At 40.6% G+C, this 21,031-nt stretch overlaps 2 protein-coding genes and 1 long non-coding RNA gene across 4 annotated transcripts in view; 2 read left to right on the top strand and 1 right to left on the bottom strand.

The window, feature by feature from the left end:
• Nucleotides 1–9,187, top strand: part of LOC311266346 (E3 ubiquitin-protein ligase DTX4-like) — a 38,904-nt gene extending 29,717 nt beyond the window's left edge. For both annotated transcript variants that reach the window (XM_084368674.1, XM_084368673.1), the window contains exons 5-12: nucleotides 2,607–2,668; nucleotides 2,783–2,944; nucleotides 3,814–3,875; nucleotides 3,975–4,141; nucleotides 4,235–4,388; nucleotides 4,508–4,597; nucleotides 4,726–4,824; nucleotides 5,280–9,187. In XM_084368674.1, the coding sequence (XP_084224800.1) occupies nucleotides 2,607–2,668; nucleotides 2,783–2,944; nucleotides 3,814–3,875; nucleotides 3,975–4,141; nucleotides 4,235–4,388; nucleotides 4,508–4,597; nucleotides 4,726–4,824; nucleotides 5,280–5,411 (928 nt within the window). In that variant the 3' untranslated portion in view covers nucleotides 5,412–9,187. The remainder of the gene's footprint in view (nucleotides 1–2,606; nucleotides 2,669–2,782; nucleotides 2,945–3,813; nucleotides 3,876–3,974; nucleotides 4,142–4,234; nucleotides 4,389–4,507; nucleotides 4,598–4,725; nucleotides 4,825–5,279) is intronic.
• A 4,739-nt stretch (nucleotides 9,188–13,926) lies between these two features.
• On the bottom strand, nucleotides 13,927–15,122 carry LOC311269203. Its single transcript, XR_014624060.1, has 3 exons — nucleotides 15,013–15,122; nucleotides 14,540–14,651; nucleotides 13,927–14,446 (listed from the first exon to the last, which is right to left on the bottom strand). It is a non-coding gene; the product is annotated as an uncharacterized lncRNA (long non-coding RNA).
• A 2,319-nt stretch (nucleotides 15,123–17,441) lies between these two features.
• LOC311266400 (small integral membrane protein 26-like) lies at nucleotides 17,442–20,848 on the top strand. Its single transcript, XM_084368750.1, has 2 exons — nucleotides 17,442–17,680; nucleotides 19,014–20,848. Exons 1-2 carry the CDS (start codon nucleotides 17,557–17,559, stop codon nucleotides 19,187–19,189), a joined length of 300 nt encoding a protein of 99 aa, XP_084224876.1. The 5' UTR covers nucleotides 17,442–17,556; the 3' UTR covers nucleotides 19,190–20,848.
• The last annotated feature ends 183 nt before the right edge of the window (nucleotides 20,849–21,031 follow it).

Raw genomic sequence — 21,031 nt, 5'->3', positions numbered from 1 at the left:
ATTAATTGACACAGCCTGTTTTTGTTCTTGATGCCCTTTGTCTGTTCAGTCAGGCTATTATCAGGCTGATATTGTGTAGTCAGAACCTCATATAAACCTGATAAAACAGTTGTCTTCTGTTATTAGAACTTCCCAAGAGTAACAGGTAGAAACCTAGACAAGACAGAATTAAGCCCAAATGATCCATATGACCACAAGGGCTCACATGACATCAGTTCTGTCCTTTGCCCATGGCCACGAGGATCTGTGTGGACTGTGTGTGCAAGCCTAAAACACATGATTGTGTTTGCAGACATAAAATGTGTGAACATGTCCATCTATGCAAGCATCCTATGCAGGTACTGTAATTCTGTGGTGATCTGTCTTCACCCTGTGATTACTCTTAAGTTATTGGTGTATTATGGAAGCACACTATGTACCAGCATCACCAGGTGACATTATTAATTTGTATTGATTTGATTTAAACAAGTTTTCAGATTTCACATATCTCCACACTGCAGATCAACTGCCAGTTTTCTAACCAGAAGTGACTGTTGTTAACACAATGTCAGAGTGATTCAGTCTATACACTTTGCAACAGCCCTGTGGCTTTCTGCTATTTTTTCCTGTGCGATTTTACTTTGTCCAGCGGTGAAGAATGAGTTGGACTTGTGTGTCTGACTTCTGCTATCCACTGGTGAAGCTGTGGCTGCATGGCATTAATCAGGATAATGACTTAGAAATGGTCAAAATTGATGATAACCGTGTCCTGAATTAAAAACTACATACTTATTTTTGTAAGGATAATGAGTGTTACCATGACCTGACAACGTCAAGACAGTGGCATTTTTAGTTTTGGCCCATCAGCATCGCAGCCAGCAACGGTATGTCAGAGGTGGACTAATATTAGGGATGCACGATATGGATTTTTTGAGATGGTACCCATAAGTGATAATTACCTGCTTCTCACGGCAGATACCGATAATAATTTCACATTTTTGTATTTTTAAAATAAATTCAGAACCTATAGTTGATGCACTCCTGAGGATAAAAAGGCTAAGATGTAGCAGGCAAAGGTGGATGATTTATTATTCATTGCTTCCCTCCCCTCCGAACACTTGCGGAACACGTATTGCAAGTTATAATTGTGTTGTCACTCCAGCGACGATATGTGCGGCTCTTGTCTACATTGCATGGCTCTACACAGGTGCAGCAGCTCTACGTCATCAACACGACAACAGCATTGTTGTTGATGTTCGTCTTCTCTGTGTTTATTGGCAGCTGGCAAACCAACTTTAAAGGTGCATGCCGCCACATACTGTGTGTAAATGCTGCACTTAAGTCAACTAGAGCAGTTTGGCTTGGTATTATCAGTTCTATTTATCAGCTATGATTTCATTATCTGCTGATAACCAATACATTTTCCATTATCAGGACAATAGTTTATTTATTATGACATAATTACCAGTAGCAGCAAATTTTGTCCAGGAGCTTATCAATATTTTGGTACTGACCAGTCAGGATCCAGTTCCAAATTAGTACCGATCCTCCGTACCAGTCAGTAGTTATCAGACACTTTCATAGCTTGAACACGACCTCCAGACAGCCTCAATATGTGTGTGGTCATTTTATGACTAAAAGACAAAGGATAGTCCGATGCCATGAAGACTGTAATGCCACACACACCCTCAACCTTCAATGTGTGTGCATGTGTGTGTGTGTGTGTGTGTGTGCGTGTGTGAGTGAAAGGCCTCTCATGCGTATATGTATTGTATGTGTTCTATAGCCTAAGTAGCCTCCAGGTCTAGTGTAAGTAGCGTGCCACTGACTCTAGCTGAATGGCTGTGTTGGTGCATACAGCTGTCAGCTGAGTACTTTATTAGCACCTGACCTCAGAGTTGAAGTGGGAGAAATCTAAATGCACAGAGATGCATGTATATAACCATAAACTGTACATATCATATCTGTAAGACTAAGACCATGACCAGCTTTATGCTCTGAATATACTTAATAGGTATGCAGACATCTATCATCAAATATTCTGGTGAAATTCTACACAATTCTATAAGAAGTAATGATGTCAGTCTGTGTGTATGATACATGTGTGTTTGTCACTTAGAGATTATGATGATGATGATGATAAACTTTGTGACGAGGCAGGTAATCTCCAGCAAGCAGCTGTGTGACGTCAGATCACTGAGCCGATGGAAACTCTCTGGATTAGCCCTGATAAACACACACACTGTCGGACTTAGTCATTTATACACTCTCTGGCAGCCAGACAGAGTAGTACACTCTCAGACGAGGAGATACTAACAGAGGCTCGGAGACATAGTAGGGAAAACACACAGAGGAACGGAGTTGCTTTTTGTGTCTTTTGATTATTTTTTTCTTGAACTTTGTCCCTTTGGGAAGTTTCTGCTTTTTGTCTCTGTGTGAAGTTTGGTTTGCTTAACTGGGACCTCTGTCTGTGAAAATGACAATCATCTGTTTTTCAAAGTGAGCATCTATTTTATGGATTCTCCAGGTTAACTCAAAGTATTTGCCGACCTCTCACGTCTGTTGGGATCTAACAGTCGCTGACGGAAACACTCTGAATTTAAAAAAGTTTGTGTCCTCTCTTGCAGTGTGCCCACCGTCCCAGTGAAGAATCTCAATGGATCCAGTCCTGTTCACCCTGCACTGGCTGGTAAAAACACACACTAACCATGAGCTGTTACAGGTCACAGAAAGGATTGAGAACTGTTCACGAGAGAGGCAGATCTATTTCTCCTCTAACCAGATTCACTCTGCTGTATTTCAGGGATCACAGGTATCCTGATGAGTGCGGCTGCTCTGCCCGTGTGTCTGACCAGACCTCCGAAACTCGTGTTGCACCCTCCGCCTGTCAGCAAGAGCGACATCAAACCCGTACCAGGCTTTGGCCACTGCTGCAGGAAGACCACCAAGAAACAGGCTCGCAAGGGTAAGCACTCAAGTGATGATGAAACACAGAAAAGACACAGTTATGTTTCCACAAATGCATTAGTTTGATGAAAGGCCTCTGTTTGTACATCCCAATGTGCCCGGAATGAGTCAGGGTCTCTTTGTTTGTCATCAGCTCTACAGAGTGAGATGCATTCATGCTGACAGGTGTAGAAATGATTCACCAACCAGGTGTCACTCAAAGAACTGTGACCTTTTATTGTATTTTTAAACGTATTGTAAACTAAACAGTACAACAGGGACAGTATATATACAGTATAGATATTAACCAAGGTACGTAGCTGCTTTACATGCTAATAACTGACATCTCTCTTAACATAGTTATTGTAGCAGAGGGATATTTATTGCTTAGCCTCTCTACATAAACAATCACTCAAAGTGTTGCCGAGTCTTCCGGAATATGTTTGCTTATTTTTATGGAGCCTCATGAAGCGGATCTCAGCTTTTCCATTGTAGGCTGTTGCGTGACATCATCAACGTAGTGTAAGTGGGAGGCCTATTTCCAGTTCAGTAAAAATTAATCTGCATGCCAAAAAGTGTTATGAGCCTTGGCAATGTGGAGATGAGTCCTGGGGACCGTCTTCTGCCAGTACCACAGATACAGCCAACACTGGATCAGGTGTCCCAGAATATCAGGCAGAATTTTAAATATAGAGTCCCTCAAACATGATCATTTTGGGCACAGCTAGAACATACGCCCCAGCGAGGCAGAAAATACCCCACAACGGTCACATACGCGATCTATAATAGGATACATTTTGGAAAGCTTTACCGTTTACAACTCTGACTTTCTCTTTCCCTTTATCGTTTCCTCACTCTCTCTCTGGTTCCGCTCTGTTCTGTCTGCAGGTAAAACTCCAGAGGACGTCGTAAAGAAGTACCTGCAGAAAGTAAAAAGTTCACCAGAGGAGGTATGAACAGTATTTGTGTCTCTACCTTTCACTCAAATGACAAATAATGTTGTTTTCACATTACATGATTACATGATTTCCCTTCCTTGTCTTTCATAGGACTGTACCATCTGTATGGAGCCGCTGGGGGGTCCATCTGGATATAAGGGTCCAGGGGTGGGGCCTGTGTCTCGGGCGGAGTCAGTCGGGCGACTAACACAGTGTGGACACCAGTACCATTTCCAGTGTCTGGTGGCCATGTATAATAATGGCAACAAGGATGGCAGGTAAGTTAATATAGAGGGACAGTTTCTCTTTTTTGTCTCTCGGTTTTCCTGCAAAAAAGCTGATAATCAGTCAAGCTTGTCCTCTCTTCTCAGTCTTCAGTGTCCCACCTGTAAAACCATCTATGGCGTAAAGACAGGCAACCAGCCGGCAGGGAAGATGGAGTACCACGTCATCCCTCACTCTATACCAGGGCATCCTGACTGCAAAACCATACGCATCATCTACAACATACCACCAGGCATTCAGGTACTCCAAGAGGACTGACAGCACTGTTGGTTTGACTCTCAGTTATGGTTTTACATGGTCAGAGTTAGGTTGATCAGCACTAGTGCCTGCTAAATTTAATCTCCTCTCTCTGTTTTCAGGGACCAGAGCATCCGAACCCAGGAAAGCCCTTCACTGCCAGAGGCTTTCCCCGACACTGCTACCTCCCAGACAGTGAGAAAGGACGCAAGGTGAATACAATCCACCATCCTGTTACAGACACCCGACATCCTGTGGTCCATTCTTAATATAGGTTCATCTTAAAGGTACCATTTAAAATTAACCCTTTGTCCTTACCTCTACCCTATCCTGCCACCAGGTACTCAGACTGCTCCTGGTAGCATGGGACCGCAGATTGATCTTCTCAGTTGGTACTTCAAGCACTACAGGAGAGTCTGACACCGTCATCTGGAACGAGGTACATACAGAATACCATTATGGGGCTATTCAGTACACATGTTCTGGCTCGGCTTGCCTCGGTTTGACTCGGCACATCAGCCCAGCACGGCAGGGAGTTGCATTGCCATTAAAACAGGGCTACCTGCTCAAAGTTGTGCCTGTAGCTGATGATGCGCTTGTGAATGGTAGTGGCCAAAGGAGTTTGGGGAAATCTGGGAAATGTTGACTTTTTACCAGCAGTGAGTTAACGCGACTCCTGAAACAACTAATGTGAACACGACTAAACAGTAAAATACAGCTGATATCTGAAAGTGCAAACGAGCGCCTGTAAAATTGGTAATGGAGAAGCTGTGAAAAAGCCCCAGCAGAGACTGAAACTCGAGAATGAATTCGATCGACTATAGTTCTGTGATTAATGCACAAAAAGTTTGTTGATATTGAAACAAAAGACAACATTCTTTCTCTGTCTTCAAGGTCCACCATAAGACTGAGTTTGGCTCCAACCTGACGGGCCATGGCTTCCCCGACCCCGGACACCTTGACAATGTCCTGGAAGAGCTCCGAGCTCAGGGCATCGAAGAGGATGATGGACTGATGGAAAAGTGAAAAGACAAGCAACAAGGAGGAGATATCCACATGAGAGCAGTAAAGGGTGGCAGAGAGAATGAGTAGTAGAGGAAGAGAATCTGGCCCAACCATGAAAATATGAGAAGCAGGAGACCCCAGACTGAGACACACTCTCTCTGCCAGCACTTAAAAGGGGTGCAGGGGGACATTTTGGGTTATAGAAGATGTTTTCAAGCAAGCACATCAACAGAGGTGGGAGGGAGTCTGAGGAAGCTGCAGCACAGAAAGAAAAGTCCCGTGGAGCACGAGGAGGCGAAGAAACCAGCAGCGAGAATAATGACACTCGTGGTTTTAGGTACTAAACAGCTTGGTACTAAATCCTGACAGGTGAGAATGAATCGGTACTAACCATTAGGACAAAAACAAGTTGGCTTGACTGAGAGAAAGACTAAGCAGAAAGAGATGGCAAGATTTTAGAGCAGTTCAACGAAAACTGGAAAAGAAAGGACAAAGAGAGAAAGCATTTGGAGCAGTGGGGGAGGGGACAGGAGAAAGGAGAGCGGGAATGACGTAGCAGAAAGAGAGAAAGATGGTGTACGAATGTAGCCTAGGATAGGTGTAGAGGAAATCTAACTTGTATGGTACTTTAGCTATCACTAAAAACACAAGGAAATGAAAAAGAACGATGAAGGGACAAAGAGACAGTCAGTGTGCTCATGTTCTGACCACCTGCTTGTTTGTGGGTGAAGTTTAGTGCTGCTACTCCCTCTTGTGGTGATAGTGGTGGACTACACCTCATCCTGCACGCTACTGGGACAAATCAAAATATTACTATGAGTTATCCACCTGTGTTACTTTTTTATCATGACTATAATCCTCATTTATCATCATTCCATACGTTACCACTTACTTTTGACTTGATGGGTTTTATATGACCTAGGCTTTGTATGTTTTTGACCAAACGAAGGCTTGTTATTTGAGCCTATTTGGAGTCTTACTATTGAGCCACTGTGGTACAAGTTAACATTAGATACACAGGTACCAGTATTTACTTGCATATCTAGATTTTTTTTTGTGTCTCTTTTGATGGTACATATGGTTTTCGGTGGATGGGGCACCATTGAGAGAAAAGTGAGATGTGAATAAAATGTGACGAAGGTGAGCGGTGTGGGGGGTCGCCTTGAATTTAAATGCTGAGGATTTGCTTTAAGGCCTCATGTGTTTAGTTGTAGCCGAATGAGCTTCACTGTCAGTGCTACAGAGAAATGAACCAATGTGCTGGTCTCACAGCAAGAAAGTCCCTCAGATTGAGCAGCGGGTTGGACGGTCGGGGAGGATGGAGAAGATAAGATGTAGATCTGAGGCAGAGGTCATGGCCTGGTCTGCCCAAACACACAGAGGAGAAGAATGAAACCCCTCAATTTACAAATACGTGCTAGTTGGTCAATCTTGACAGTTAGTCAAGACACTGGGATTGTCTGTCTCCATTATGTATCAATTTGAGAATTGAGAACGCCAACCCCACAGCCAGCCCCCCAGACAAGGACCCTGCCACCTATCAAATTCTGGTAGAAAAACATGACTAAACGGGCCTTTACTTAAAGGAACAGTTCACTCAAAACTGAAAATCCAGTCATTATCTACTCAACCCCATGCAGATGGAAAGTCGGGTGAGCAGTCTTAAAACATTTTAAAAAAAGATAAAGATAAATGGCTCCATACAGCTTCATCAGCATAGTCTAAGTCTCCAGAAGCCCCAAATTGATTTCAAAGGCGTTATGTATTTTCAGCATGGGAGTGAGTAGATAATGATAAAATTTCACTTTTGGGTGAACTTTTCCTTTAAGGTCCCAGATGTATGGAAACTCCCGTCTTATGTGTCATCAAATATGGTTAATAAGGACTAAATTGCTCCTAATTCTTATTAGGTTCACTAAACCAGATTTAGACCACAGGAAACACATGACAACTGGAATGAAATCTTTCCAATCAGATTAGCTTGAAGCATCTGAACTAGAAGGCCAACATTCTGTGGATTTACCTCAATTAAATCAGATGAGCTGCTGTGTCGGCCAATTAGAGACAACTAATGGGATTTCTATCTATGACGATGTTACGGTCCCTGTGATAATATTAATTCAATCAAGATGTATTAAAGTGGATAAGCATTTTTAGGACTTAATACCATTAAAAGCATAATTATTGTGTGACTGCACCAAAGTGTAAATACACAAAGCCAGATTGTAAAAGATGCACAACATGGGACCTTTAAACTGCCGCAGGAGGTAAATACCTAGCATCATTCTGATCTCAACAACTCTCCTCTTCTTATTTTCAACCCTCCTGACTGATCAACACGCTGCTCAGTCTCTAAGTTGGGTCTGTAAATGACCCCGTTACAATGTTACGAGACCGGTGTGCGTGCGTGCGTGTGTGTGTGTGTCTGTCTGTCTGTGTGTGTCGGTGTGTGTGTGAAAGAGAATCTGTGTACTGTGTATACTACCAACATGCTCCTGGTTTAGGTATTATTTCAGTACTCCATTGGAATCACGTCATCCTTTAGCTCTGATGATGGTGATTTCTTCATTTTGATTTTTTAATATGAAATATAGTTACATCTTTCCTTTTTAGTAGCATTTGTTTCTTGACACTATCATTGAGAAAAGAAAGAGAGCCTTTTTTCATTTTGTACATGTATGTTTTATTCTATGCCTTTTTTCATTTGTTACAATTGGTTTAAAAAGACAGTGTTATTACATACAAAGTCTCTTTTTCACGTGTACAGAAGTCAAGCTGATTCACATCGTCTTTTCTTTGGAAAAGGAATTTGATGGTAGACTTTTATCTGAGTGTGAAATATAATGAATTTTAATAGAAAGTCAAACCCTTGTACCCTTGCTTTTCTGTGAGGTAAAGAGTACTTTCATTTTCTACATATCATCTGCACTGATACTGTTCTGCAATAAGCCCTTTCTGTTTACTGGAGTTCTCAATATTTGTGGCCCTCAAAGGTTTTTATGTGGAACATTTGGTCCGAGTCCATTGACCACCCTGAATTTAGCAGCAGAATTCTTAAAGTGCAGGTGGCATGGTGAAAAATGATTGTTTTAAATGTTGTAAAATATAAAAAAAAAAATCACAAATTCCTCGTGTTGTAGCGGTTTGCTCGCTCTGTTGGCTCAAACACTGCACAATGAATTAGGAAAACAATAATTCTGTATGATCACTGACTTACTTAGGTTGGGTTCAATTTGTCTTTTTGTTATTAAAAGAATGAAATTGATTTCCAAGCAGTGAACAAACAAAATTTGAAATAAATGTCATTGCTAGTTTAATTACTATTTTCCTGACATGCTGAATTGGATGAATTAAACCTGATGTGGTGATGATATCACAGTGTTAAAAAGAGGAATTATTAACCTTGTACCTCAAGTGTCTTTGGAAGAGACTAATGTTTGACTTAAAGGTTATATGATCGATCGTTTGCAGTATCTGAAACCATGTGATCAGTGTAGCGTACAGCTGCAACTAGTCATTCACCGTTTCAGCTCTGTACCATCTTTAAATGTCAATTTCTTTCCCATCACTGGTTCTCGTCCCTAGTGAAGGCAATATCTCATCCAAAATGTGTGTGACTAAGGGCCCTCTGTGTCTTCTTGTTTGTGGGGTTTGGGTGGGAAAGAGGTGATCATTGGTGCTGGTGTGGGAGAGAGTATTAAAACGTGATGAAAAGAAGCAAAGAGTAAATACTGCAAAATAATTGCTGGAGTATGAGTGATTAATACATGAAAAAAATAAAGAATGAATGAAACTTATTTACCTGTTGTGGTGGTCTGATTGTAATAGCTATAGAATGGGGGGACTGGAGGCGTTCATGGCAGTAATCCTTCACTAGTGAACACGAGTCTGTATATACATTTTAAAAGAGGATAAAAATTCCTACTCTGTCGCTCCAAAAGTTACAGCGTCCCGCGTCGATTATCTGCCATTACACCAATTAGATTTAATAGCATGTTTGAGATATCAAGATTTATAAGTCATTGCTTCAGTTGGCAGATTACAAAATGATCTCTCCATAGTGTCCACTTGGCGACACTGTGTAAATATCCAGTGATACCAGTATGGAGGACACAAAATGACTTAAGAATTAATAAACAGATGATTACAGGAATAAATAAACATAGATGCAAAGGCTTAAATAATGAATTGATTAATTATTGCATTGATTTAAAACTAAATACATGCAGAGATACATGCAGAACCAAATAAATAATTGCTGTAATAAATGATTACGTGCATTAGAAACAGTTGGTAAATAAATAGTACAAAAGTAAATGTATTCAGTTTATTTATACATTTTCATGAACCTACATTTATCTATCCGGACCACTAGTCCACCAGGGCTGATTCTATCATTGACAAGAAAAGCAGTATTTCAGTGAAATAAGCTTTTTCAAGCAAGTTTCCTACCAAGGAATGTGTTTAGTTGGATAAATATTATGGCAAACATGGTTTCAATTGAGTTCCACTTCATGATTTGTGTAGAGGACAGTCACGTCAGTTTTGGGCTTATCTCGGTGAAACAAGTATGAAGTCTTTTTGCACAGTAAAGTAAATTAAGCTATAATCCAGTGAATAAAGGTTTTTCAAGCAAGGTTCCTATCAAGGAATGTTTAAAGTTGGATATATAATTATGGCAAACATGGTTTCAATTGTTGTTTAATTCATTTTTGGTCCAAAATCACTTATGACCATTTTGGGCTTACAGTATCTCAGCAAAAAAAGCGGTTAAGATGATTTTCCTACCTCAGCTGTTATATTTATTTAAATCTCTCACAATTAATATTCCCAAAAACAATTGATAGCCTGGGACAAGATGATCTCTAGATTAATTTGGAACTGCAAAAAGCCAAGAACAAGATTTACAACACTGCCGGAAAAATAAGAGAGGAATGGCTCTACCCAACCTGAAGGAATATTTTTATGCAGCCCAACTTAGATATCTGGCCTGTTGGTGTAGACCTGACTATGAGTCTCAATGGAAAGAAACAGAAAGGGAGATACAGGGTTATCAGAGCCAGATCCTGGTGGGGGGCAACTATCTAATAGTGGCTCATACTCTGAGGTTGTTCGCCTATGATTCGAATGTTGAGCCAGGGGTGTATGACCCAACATTCAAAGGATGGGCACAAATAGGCATAACAGCAACATGTACAGTCTCAGAAAGTGGGGAATCTATAAGCTTCCATGATTAAAAGGCAAAGCATGGTCTAGAAAACAAAGATTTTTTATGATACATGCAGTTAAGGGACTACTTTCAAAAAGAGATAAGGGAAAAAGCAGTTGGAATTTGAATAAGGTGATTGGAATGATGGTGGATGCATACAAACAGAAGACTCATCTCAGCTTTCTATCAAGCTTTGGGGGGATTCAACACTCTATATTAAAGCAAAATGGAAAGCAGAGTTAGACACTCAAATAACAGACAAAGGATTGTATCAAATGTGCAAGACACAATGTACACACACAAGTTCAGTAGTACGGAGGGAATTCTGCTGGAAGAATTTAATCCACTTTTTCAAAACACCCAAAATAAAAAGCAGGAAACTTGCTGCTCAACAACAGTGTTGAAGGCTGTGTGGGAGTAAATCCCAAATGTTTGCCCTGTGATGTATCAAGGAAATACTGAGAATGCTGCAATGACAGAAGATCTTTACCTGATCAAAGTTTAACTGGCAGCGAGTAAAGAAACTTTACAAGGAAGTGGCTTAAAGTAAACAACCAAAAACAGGTTCAGTGGCTTGAAACTGTCCAAAAAAGTTTTGTTATGGAAAAATTGACACACAGTCAGAGAGTCAGAGAGGATGCACTTAATGAGAACTGGAAACAATGGAACATCTATATGGCTTATGACACAGACTTAATAGATGTCTAATTATAGTGTAATAGTATGAATAATTAAATATCTCTTGTCTGTTGTTATTTTTGTTCTACTTTGTATTTGTGTTTGTGCATCTTACTCTTTATGTGTTGTCTGTTGCTGTTTATAACCTTGTGAAAATGCAATAAAAACTTCATGTATTAAGTATACTAATATCAGTATACTAGTAATGTACATGTAGTGTACTATTTCAATACTTCTATGGACTAAATTGACCCACTTTTAATTTCTAAAAGTATACTTTAAGTGTAAGAGCAGTAAACTACACAACAAAGTACACAACTAGTTTACATCTAAGTTTTATTTTGTATACTTACGTGTACTCGTTATATACTTCTACTTCCACTTTTAGTTTATGAAAGTATACTTTGAACTACACTACAAGTGAACTTAAATGCACTTACTAATTATACAGTAATATAAGCAGATTGTAACACATGGTTATAATTTATTATACACATGGGTGACATAGAAACTGTTAGCATTTCTGCACTGTTGTTTATCTATAATTACCCATTTTGTTGGTCTTTCATTGTCCTCTTCCACATCATTCATCCACCTACTGTCTGGCTTTGTCCTCCTCTTGACTGTATGTCTCCAGATGTCTTGACCCCTTGATCCCATAGCTGAGCAAGCTATCTGATGACTCCTCATTTTCGGTAGTTGAAAATGGACCATCTTTCTTTTTCCTGCCTTTGTCCCACTTGACATTTATCCACCATCCTCAAGGTTGGGGCACTGTGGAATCATTTTTGAAGATGCTTGCTGGTCTTCACTACTCATCCAGTCATTTTTCCCAACTTCCACGCTCTTGTCCCTATAATAATATATGGCAAATGCCATTGTGATGCATAAATATTCTTGCATTCCCTGTTATGGAAAAATGGAACATTTATAGGGCTTATGACACCTCTTTCAAAAGGCAAAGGTGCATTTATGCTGACGTCCTCTCTCTTACGGCATAATTTAACCAGCAAAGCACTTACTGAAAATGTTTAACATAATGTTTCCAGGTCTGGAAGCTCAGCTGAATTTGAAGTTCACTTTTATTGTGAGAGCTGTGTAAAATACCTTTAGAGCAGACTGCCCCCCTCAGTGTGACTCCTGCAACACAGTATTTGAAGTCGATGCAAACCTAAAGAATGGCTTCTATTTTCTTGTGTTGCCCATGCAGATTAAGCAAGAACGTAGTGTCAGCCTTAAAGAAATAACTAAAACCTTGGGGATTCTCTCTGGCAGGGGCGCCGAAAAGGGGGGGTAAAGGAGACGGATTCTAGGGGCCCATGATTGAGGGGGGCCCAGAGAGGCCCCTAATGATGATGAAAGTATATGCTAAAATAGCATCAAAAAATTTTGCCGCTGTGTTGGGGGGCCCTGTAAAGATTCTTTTCATGGGGCCCAAAATCCCTAGCGGCGCCCCTGCTCTCTGACATACAGTCTTGTGAAGAGTATCATGTGACAGTGGAGTTCTTGGAAAAGATGACTTGAAGCTAATATCTGCCATACCAGCAGCATTGTGCGAATGAGAATCCACCACTGCATACTCTCCGTTCTGAGAAATGAGTGCACATGAGCTACTACCCACTGTCAACAAACACATGTCATACTTAGCAAACATGTCTTCCAATCCTTTTAGCAGAGATGCATGTACACCAGTCGCAATAAGTACGCCATCTGTGTTAAGGTGAGGTTGTATCTTAGGACCCAAATGCAGACACACACACAGGAGGCAGGAAATGGGGGAAACAAAAGCGAGCTTTAGTAACAAAAGCTGACTAAATACAAAAACCAAAGGATCCTAGACCTACAAGAAAACAAGACAAAATGCAAAATAGCAACTAAAAGGCTCAAAAAGCAAAATTCAAATCAAAACGAGAAGTAGGAAACCAAAAACATACCAAATGGGAGACGAGAGGAACAGACAGACTGACGGAGTAACAGGGGACATCACAGACAGAGGCACACAGACACACTAATGACAAGACAAGGAACAGGTGAAAAGAGTGAGGAAACCAGACTTATGATAAATAATTTACGCCATGCTTTTTCCTGAATATTGTCATCACGTTTGGTGTGCGTTTGGTGGAACTGTAAAAATGGGCTATTCTCAGGAAAATGCTTGCAAGCGAAAGTGCATGCCATGCAGGCAAAACAACATGGCTACCCCTTTTTGTTATTGGTGGAAAAATGCACTGTGTTCACAGTAATACTGTAAATCAAACTTTTTCCTACTCGGATTGTATTTTTTGTGTGTGATTTTAGGTCCATGTGTTAATACGGTATGTCAAAATGAAACAAAAAAATAACAAGAAAGTCACACAAGTGAGGCTGTGCTGAAAACAATGACCCATACAAGGCAAGGTAAACAGTTTTTAAGGAGAAATATAAACTTAATTTTATACTTAATAATGCTTACTTTCCTCCATCATAATAAAGTGTTTGATTACAAAACAAACCACCTCTCACATGCTACAGTCCAACATCACAAAAATTGAGTTCCATCTTTTAGAAACACAAAAATAATTAATGGCTAACACATCTGGAATACTTTTCTTTTTTCTTTTTGCCATACTGTAAGATTACAATTGTTTTCTGTGTGAACACACCCTCAACACCATACAACATTTATACAAAAGGAAAGAAACACGCATCCAAATACTTTACAAGAAGTACTTTTGTTTTGTTTTTTTTGTTTTTTTGACACCATCTTCTGCCACACCTTTTACTCCTACAACAAACAACATAACCAACACAGTCCAATAAATTATTACACTTCAGTTACACTCACATATAAAGACAGGGCTTAAATGTAACAAACTACCACATTTAAAACTTACCATCAGAAGACACCTCCATGGCATCTTCTGTCTCCCTCACCATGGCAATAAGGTCGAGATCACTTACATTTGCAATCACCATGCTGTTACATTAAGTCTTTGAGTTTTTCCCACACTGACTTTCCATATACTTATACTGCTGACTTACACAGTAACTCAACATACCAGCTGTAACAGGCTGTAACTTGAGCTGCAGCTGTTTCACTTCTGACCTCAACTGTTCAATTGTCCCGGTCTGCCTGGCAACCACTGTGCGCAGCCAGGCTGCCTCTTTTATCACCACTCCCGCACGAATACTGCAACACACACAACATACAAACATTTACCTAACAATACTCACAACTAAAACAACTCACACACAAACACACGTTACATGACACCACTCTCACCAAATGCAACATTAAATACTTCCAGAGAGCAGTTGTAACTCCTGCCTCATGTCCATTAGCTCAGGGTCATCGATGGACACAAATTTGGCGGTGAAGAAGAAGAAGCCATTGTCTATAGAAACACACAACCCATTCACAATCATTACATACCACTCAATCACAGCACTAACAACACAACTGTTTTTACATTATTTGTAACATGCACTTTTTCATTTGTGTATTCACCCAACACTAACGTTGGCAGGTTGTAGCTGACGTTAGCTAGCTAGCTAGCTAAAAAAAAACACACACACTAGCTAGCTAGCTAGCTAGCCAGCAATAAGTTACAACACCAGAACACACTTTCAACACAATGTCTGAATCCTAAAAAAGCTAGCTTGACAGCTATCAGTGCTAGCAATGGTTTGTTGTTTATGTTTAATATGAACCTATTAGGTGTTTTCTTACAGGTGAGTGAGACATGCGGTAGTTACCTGGTACTCCGTCAGCGGTATTCGGTAGTTGGCCATTTAGTCATTTCAAAACAACCAATCAGAACTCTCTGGAGTCGAAGGACGTGAGGTCTTAAGGTGACGTAGCAGCAAGACAGCATGACTACCCCCTTTTCTTATTGGTGGACAAATGCACCACATCAACCAATCAACAAATTATATGGCAACGCACTGCATTTGGTGAGGAACGGGAAAGTTGTCGGAGTGACGACGCCTAAAGAGGGACAGCAGCCCTTTTCACACAGAGTTGCCGCAGCAGCGGTTCGCCAATTCTCTGCTGTTGGTTGTTCACACAGAACCAAGCATCTCCGGTGTAAAGATGAACCACAGATAGTCGGCGCTGCAGCTCTAAAATGGCATGACGGTACACATCATGATGATGACGTCTGTGTGGTTTTTTTCAATGTCTTTCCCCCGTCGTCCTCCTGTTAATCTAAACATGTACCCACTGACTGTTTATAATCATATGGATGCTGTTATAATGTGTTGTGATTGAGATCCTGACCCACCAAACATCCTGGAAAGTGACAAAGTTACGTTTTTCGTTCTAAAGTATATAATTACATAATCGCCATCAGTAAACTGGACTCTGTCACTCGCAGGGAGGGAGGCTGTTTTCTGGGGGGAGTTCACTGAAGTCTCGGTGGAGGGCTGACTGTCGCGGTGATTTTTCTCACTGCGACAAACACTTGGTGAGTTAAAGTTTTTTGCCGGGGACAGGCGCTGTTTTTCGGGCAGAAATGTGACAAAGAGTTGGTTGGACCGATAGGCTGACGGACACTTCTCCGCGTATGACTGCGGTATTTTTTTCCTCACATAAGTTGCCAAAGACACTACCAGTTGCTACGTTACTGTTGTTTGGTCCTGTAACGTTGCTTTGTGGTACATTTCTCTTTATTTTGTTGAATGAAGGACATGTTTAGTTATCAGACTGTCAGACCGACACACCCTCGCTCCGCGCCACCGGCTTATCCGTTCACACTGGTTCGGTTCTGATACTACCTCCGGAGGTGCATCAGAGGCACAGCGAAATTTCATCCCTCGCTGCATCTGAGACTTTCACACAGAGGCGGATGCGGAAAATTGGCGCAGGATCCCTGCATGCAAACGGCAGTGTGAATGGGGCTAGCGATAACAAGCAGCTAGCGATAGCGAGTTTTGAGATTTGAGAGATTTGTGACATTTAGTGTGTTTGGAGTGTATAGTAAGTGTGTAGAGTAGTGTGTAGTGTAGTGTTTTTTTTGTTTGGTGTGTCAAAACAATGAGGCGAAAGCCACACACACTTTCTCTTACACATAACACATGCATTCATTTAAGTAACTCCTACAGATCGAAGATGAAAAGTGTCACTGTTGTGTTTTGGGTCAGATGTATCCTATTTAGGTAGGATGTGCGTGCCCTCCGACAGCACCACAGCCAAAGCAAGAAGTCATTACAACTTCAACATACAATTTCCTATCTATACCAAATTGGTCACACATGCAGAGAGGCTCGCCCTTAATCTTTCTATGCATCAATAGTGTGTCATATCCATACCGCCACCCACTGGGCGAGCAGACATCTAGGTGCGCAACCTCCGGCGGCACCACGGCCCAACATATGTGGGTCGAGGGCCCGTTCATCGCGGCTTGCAGCTTTAATTCATATTGTTATTATATCTCATTTACATGATTTGATTAAGTTCTACTTCATTCTTGGGTCAGACAGGGCGAGCTGTTATTGATTACAGTAGAGGACATCGTGATCAGTACGTGCACAGTAAGGAGGATTTAAAACGCATGGGGCTGTACAGAGGAAAGAACCAGACCTCCTCTGGAGTCAGCGTCACTTCTCATTGATCAGCTGGAGGCACCGTGGATACAAGCAACCCAGCACAGGTACTGACAGTCCTGTCTTTCTACATGGAGTTTGCCTTTCATAGTGATCAGTAATCAATAAAGATGATGTCAACAACTCCGTTTGATTGTATATGAATAAACGTGTGCATTAATTATTCACCCTCAGTGGTGTAGTGATGAAGAGAGAAGCAGAGACCAAGTCACGCGCAAGAAACAAACTACTGATGTGATGTCTCAGCCACAGAGGGTCTGCAGGTAAAAGTGAAGACATGAAGTCAGATGAGTCATTGATATGAGACATTTTCAGAAAGATAACAGTTCAGTTCTGATGTGGACACATCTCTAATCTTATTGTCTTCATGTGATTGGACAGACCAGTGTGTGGGGGGTCACACTGGGACATATCTGTCTGTCTATCTGTCTATCTATTTATTTAGTTAGTTATTTTAGGGCTGTACAGTAGTTTTCTGTGTAAATACACTGAGATCCACAGGTACACACACTTGACCAGTAAAACTTACTGTGATTTCTTGACCATGAAAAAAAACGTCCCGGAAGTTTTAACCAGTAGCATATGTACTTCCGGTTGACTGTCATGGCGGCGCCCTGAGTGCACCAGTCCGCCCCAGATATCCGAACACGGAGAAACAAACACAGACTGCTGTCAGACTGCTGTCAGACTGCAGCCATGACGATCAAAGATGTGACGAAGTGGAACACCAGGATGTCTGCAGTGTACGCTGCTGGCATCTGGACCATGATCGGTTCGTACGCCTACTTCAAATACACAGGTCGACTGGACGGAGTGCCAGGTGAGCGACTCCACACTGTCGTTTAGAGGATGCTGTAAACTGACAGTACATACGCATTTTTTTTTTTTTTTATTTGTATGTTTTTGTCAGTTTTAGTAGTTCAATAACTAAACCCAACCAACAGTTCTGTAGCCTGCTTGTTTTCAGAGTCACGCCACAGTGACTCATATCGTTTTTCCAGCTCAGGTCAGTTTTCTTCTTGTAGACTTTAACCAGCCTTCAGCAGAGCCTGACTGCATGACCTTTCTGTTTGCAGCTTTGCCTCATTCTCTATTCCAGTGTTAATGTTGGCCTGTTACACACTGGCTGTCTGTAGATCCATGCTAACAGCAGCTCCAGTGTTTTGTCTAGTAAAATAATAACATGTATTCAAGTACTGTACTCAGTACAGTTTTAAGGTACTTGTGCTGTACTTGAGTATTTCCACTTTATGCAGAGAGTATTTATTTGACTTTTCACTCCACACATTTACATTTATCTGACAGCTTTATATACTTTGCAGATGAAGTTGTTGATATCTGATAATCTAACACTGACAGAGGCCATTTTGTCTGCATAGTAAGAACTGTAACTTCAGATACTTAACTTATAGGACATTTTTCTGATACTTATGTACTAAAGTCCTATGTTTAATAAGGGACTTTTATTAGCACTGGAATTAATTCACATTATATTTCTAGGCTACTTTAAAAAGGAATCTGAATACTCCCACCGCTTGTAGTCAAGCCCCCTGGTAATCGAGTATCCTGCCGATTATTCTAGTAATTAATCGAGTAATCGGATAAGATATATTGCATGCTCAGCAATTAACATTTTTATTCAATAGTAATATACAAAACAATAAGTAAGACAGGTCTCTGAAGTGAAAAACTTTCCTTTTTGAAAAACAATGACATTTTCATTGCTTAAATAGCAAAATTCATGTGTCAGTGCAATGTTTTGAATATAACTACTGTTTCTAGATTGGCAACAATAGTAGTTACACTAAAATATTACTTTAAACATAATAATTTCTCAGTGGAAATAGACTTAAACTGTCAATAAAATAATAATCCTGACATCAAAATACTGAGTGAAGCAAAGAATGAAGAAGACAGACATGTAAGTCAGTATCAGCGAGTCCTCCTCCCTCATCTCGGGTGATTCACAGCCCACAGGTACCGCTGGTAGAGGGAGGAGGGGCTGGTTTGTCTCAGCCAGAATTTGCGCGATGCTCTGTAGCAGTTGAGTTACTCGAATTACTCGTTTCAGTCCTCATATAAACTGCTTTGTACCATGACTGCTCAGTAATACTAAGAGCTAAATCACTCTTTTCATTTCCCCTCAAAATTAGTGGAAAAAGGAGCAGAGGTCCAAGAGCCGGAAGATCCGAATCAAGTTGTCCACCAGACTCCTCACACCAAAACTGTCATCATCTACAAGAAAGACTTTGTCCCTTACACCACGAGAATCTACAATTTTATCAAATCATTCAGCAGCGAACCTGGGAGTGGAGACAACACCAAATAAGACGATGGACAGAGAACATGGCGAGCTTTATTTTCATAATGCACTATTAATGCTTTTGTGTGAAGACTTTATTTTTTATTTGTAAAAGAAATCCCAGCGCTGTATCCACCTGTCCTGGTCTGTAGGAGATGCCATTGTGATTGCAGCTGATTATTTATTAAACTCTCAACAATTTTCAGTAATATTCCTGTCAGCTTTATCCACACTGTCGTCCAACAATACAAAGTTGCCACAACCACTAATGGTGTCGACTCATGTTCAAGCTCAAGTTTCCTCTAATTCTGTGAGCACAGCAGGTTTTGCACCATACTACAGGAAGTTCGCTTAATCTCTTTAATGAATGACAGGCACAAATTCTCATAAGTATTGTAGTGTTTTGTTGTTGTTGTTTGACTGGTGTTAACATATAACAGTTCATTAATACCTGCTGCTGGAAAGAACAGCCGGTATAATGAGTGAGGACTGAGACATCTGGCCTGAAATAAGTGGTACGTTTATGAAACTTTAAAGGTACAGTATGTAAGAATTTAAGTGAAAAAAAAAAAAAGTCAACAAAGTTGTTATCAGTGTGAAGAAGTAACGGTTCTGATGTTTGGATGTAAATGTATTGTGTTTCAAGATATCTGCTGAAGTCCAGCTCACCCTGGCCCGTCCCAGTCCAAAGCTAGCCATGTAAACAGGAACACCCCCCGGTGCTTCGTGCGCCCAGTCCGGACTGCTAGCTGCACTTCTATCTGAGCTAACTAGCTACAGTATAGGCAGCTACAGATAGCAGTGACTCTGGTGATATTTTGTTTCCTATGACTCGAACAGGTGGCCAATTCTTACATATTGCCCCTTTAAAGTATTTCTAACACATTTTCAGACAGATGTTTTAATTCACAATATTCATTTTGACAGGTTAGGAAAAGGTAAAGTGACATTAATAATGGGTCCGCTGTGTTCGTTTCCCAGTGAACCATGACTCATGATAAATTGAATTTATCCATCATTCATCTTATCATTTACACCTGTGCTTTTCCTACTGTGACATGGGAAAATGTTTACCATTATGAGATAGAAATTGTATTAAAAGCACTGTTCAGTATGATGCTGAACAATGCAGCACCAGCTTAGAGTTCAGCCTTGAAATGCACAACACAGTTGAGTCTAACAACATAAAAATCTTAATAAAACTGAACACTGTAATAAAGGATATATAATTTGCATGTGTATTATATTTTTGTTTTTCTGGTCAACCAGCCTTTCAATCAATGCAAAACCTGATAAAGTGAAGGTATCAGGGAAGGGAAGGGGAACTAGGAGTTATGCAGGCAAAATGACCTTTGTCAGTTAATATTACATACTGTTCTGTTATCATTACTGATGCACATGTAGGCAGCATTTTAATAAAGTGGGGCTAACTTGACATGTTTTAACTGGTGACCTTCGGCTGAATGCGTCTGTGGCTGTAGCTACAGCAGGTGTTGAAAACAGAAGAAGACGTAGCTGTCCACGTTAATGCCTGTTTGTTTGGATTTCATTAACCCGGTCATCTCTGGAGTCTTGTTTGAGGAAACGTGTCACTAACTGTTAATTGTTAAGGAAGATGGAAACGGGAAACAAGAAAGTTGCTCTTTCTGTGAATGTGTGTCTACCTAATAAAGTTTTTAAATTACACCTGTTTGTCTGTTGGAGTAAACATGTATAACGTAGAAAAACCATACAGCCATCATAGAAAAAACAAAATGCACAGCTCCATATATTTACGGGATGTGTAAATATATTTCTAAACGGCTGCCAGAGCAGCTTGTGACCACCCTGTGTCCGCACTGAAGACCTTCTCTGGTTATTTACTGTTCC

Source organism: Pagrus pagrus, assembly GCF_965226575.1.
Source record: "Pagrus pagrus genome assembly, chromosome: 2".
In the NCBI taxonomy this organism is placed as follows: Eukaryota; Metazoa; Chordata; class Actinopteri; order Spariformes; family Sparidae; genus Pagrus; species Pagrus pagrus.
The sequence above is the reverse complement of the archived record's forward strand: the minus strand, read 5'-3'. Positions and strand labels throughout refer to the sequence as shown.

Coding starts and splice junctions, on each gene's coding strand:
- LOC311266400 (XM_084368750.1), top strand. CDS start 17,557: ATGACGATCAAAGATGTGACGAAGTGGAACACCAGGATGTCTGCAGTG. Junction 17,681..19,013: donor TCGACTGGACGGAGTGCCAG/GTGAGCGACTCC, acceptor CCTCAAAATTAG/TGGAAAAAGGAGCAGAGGTC.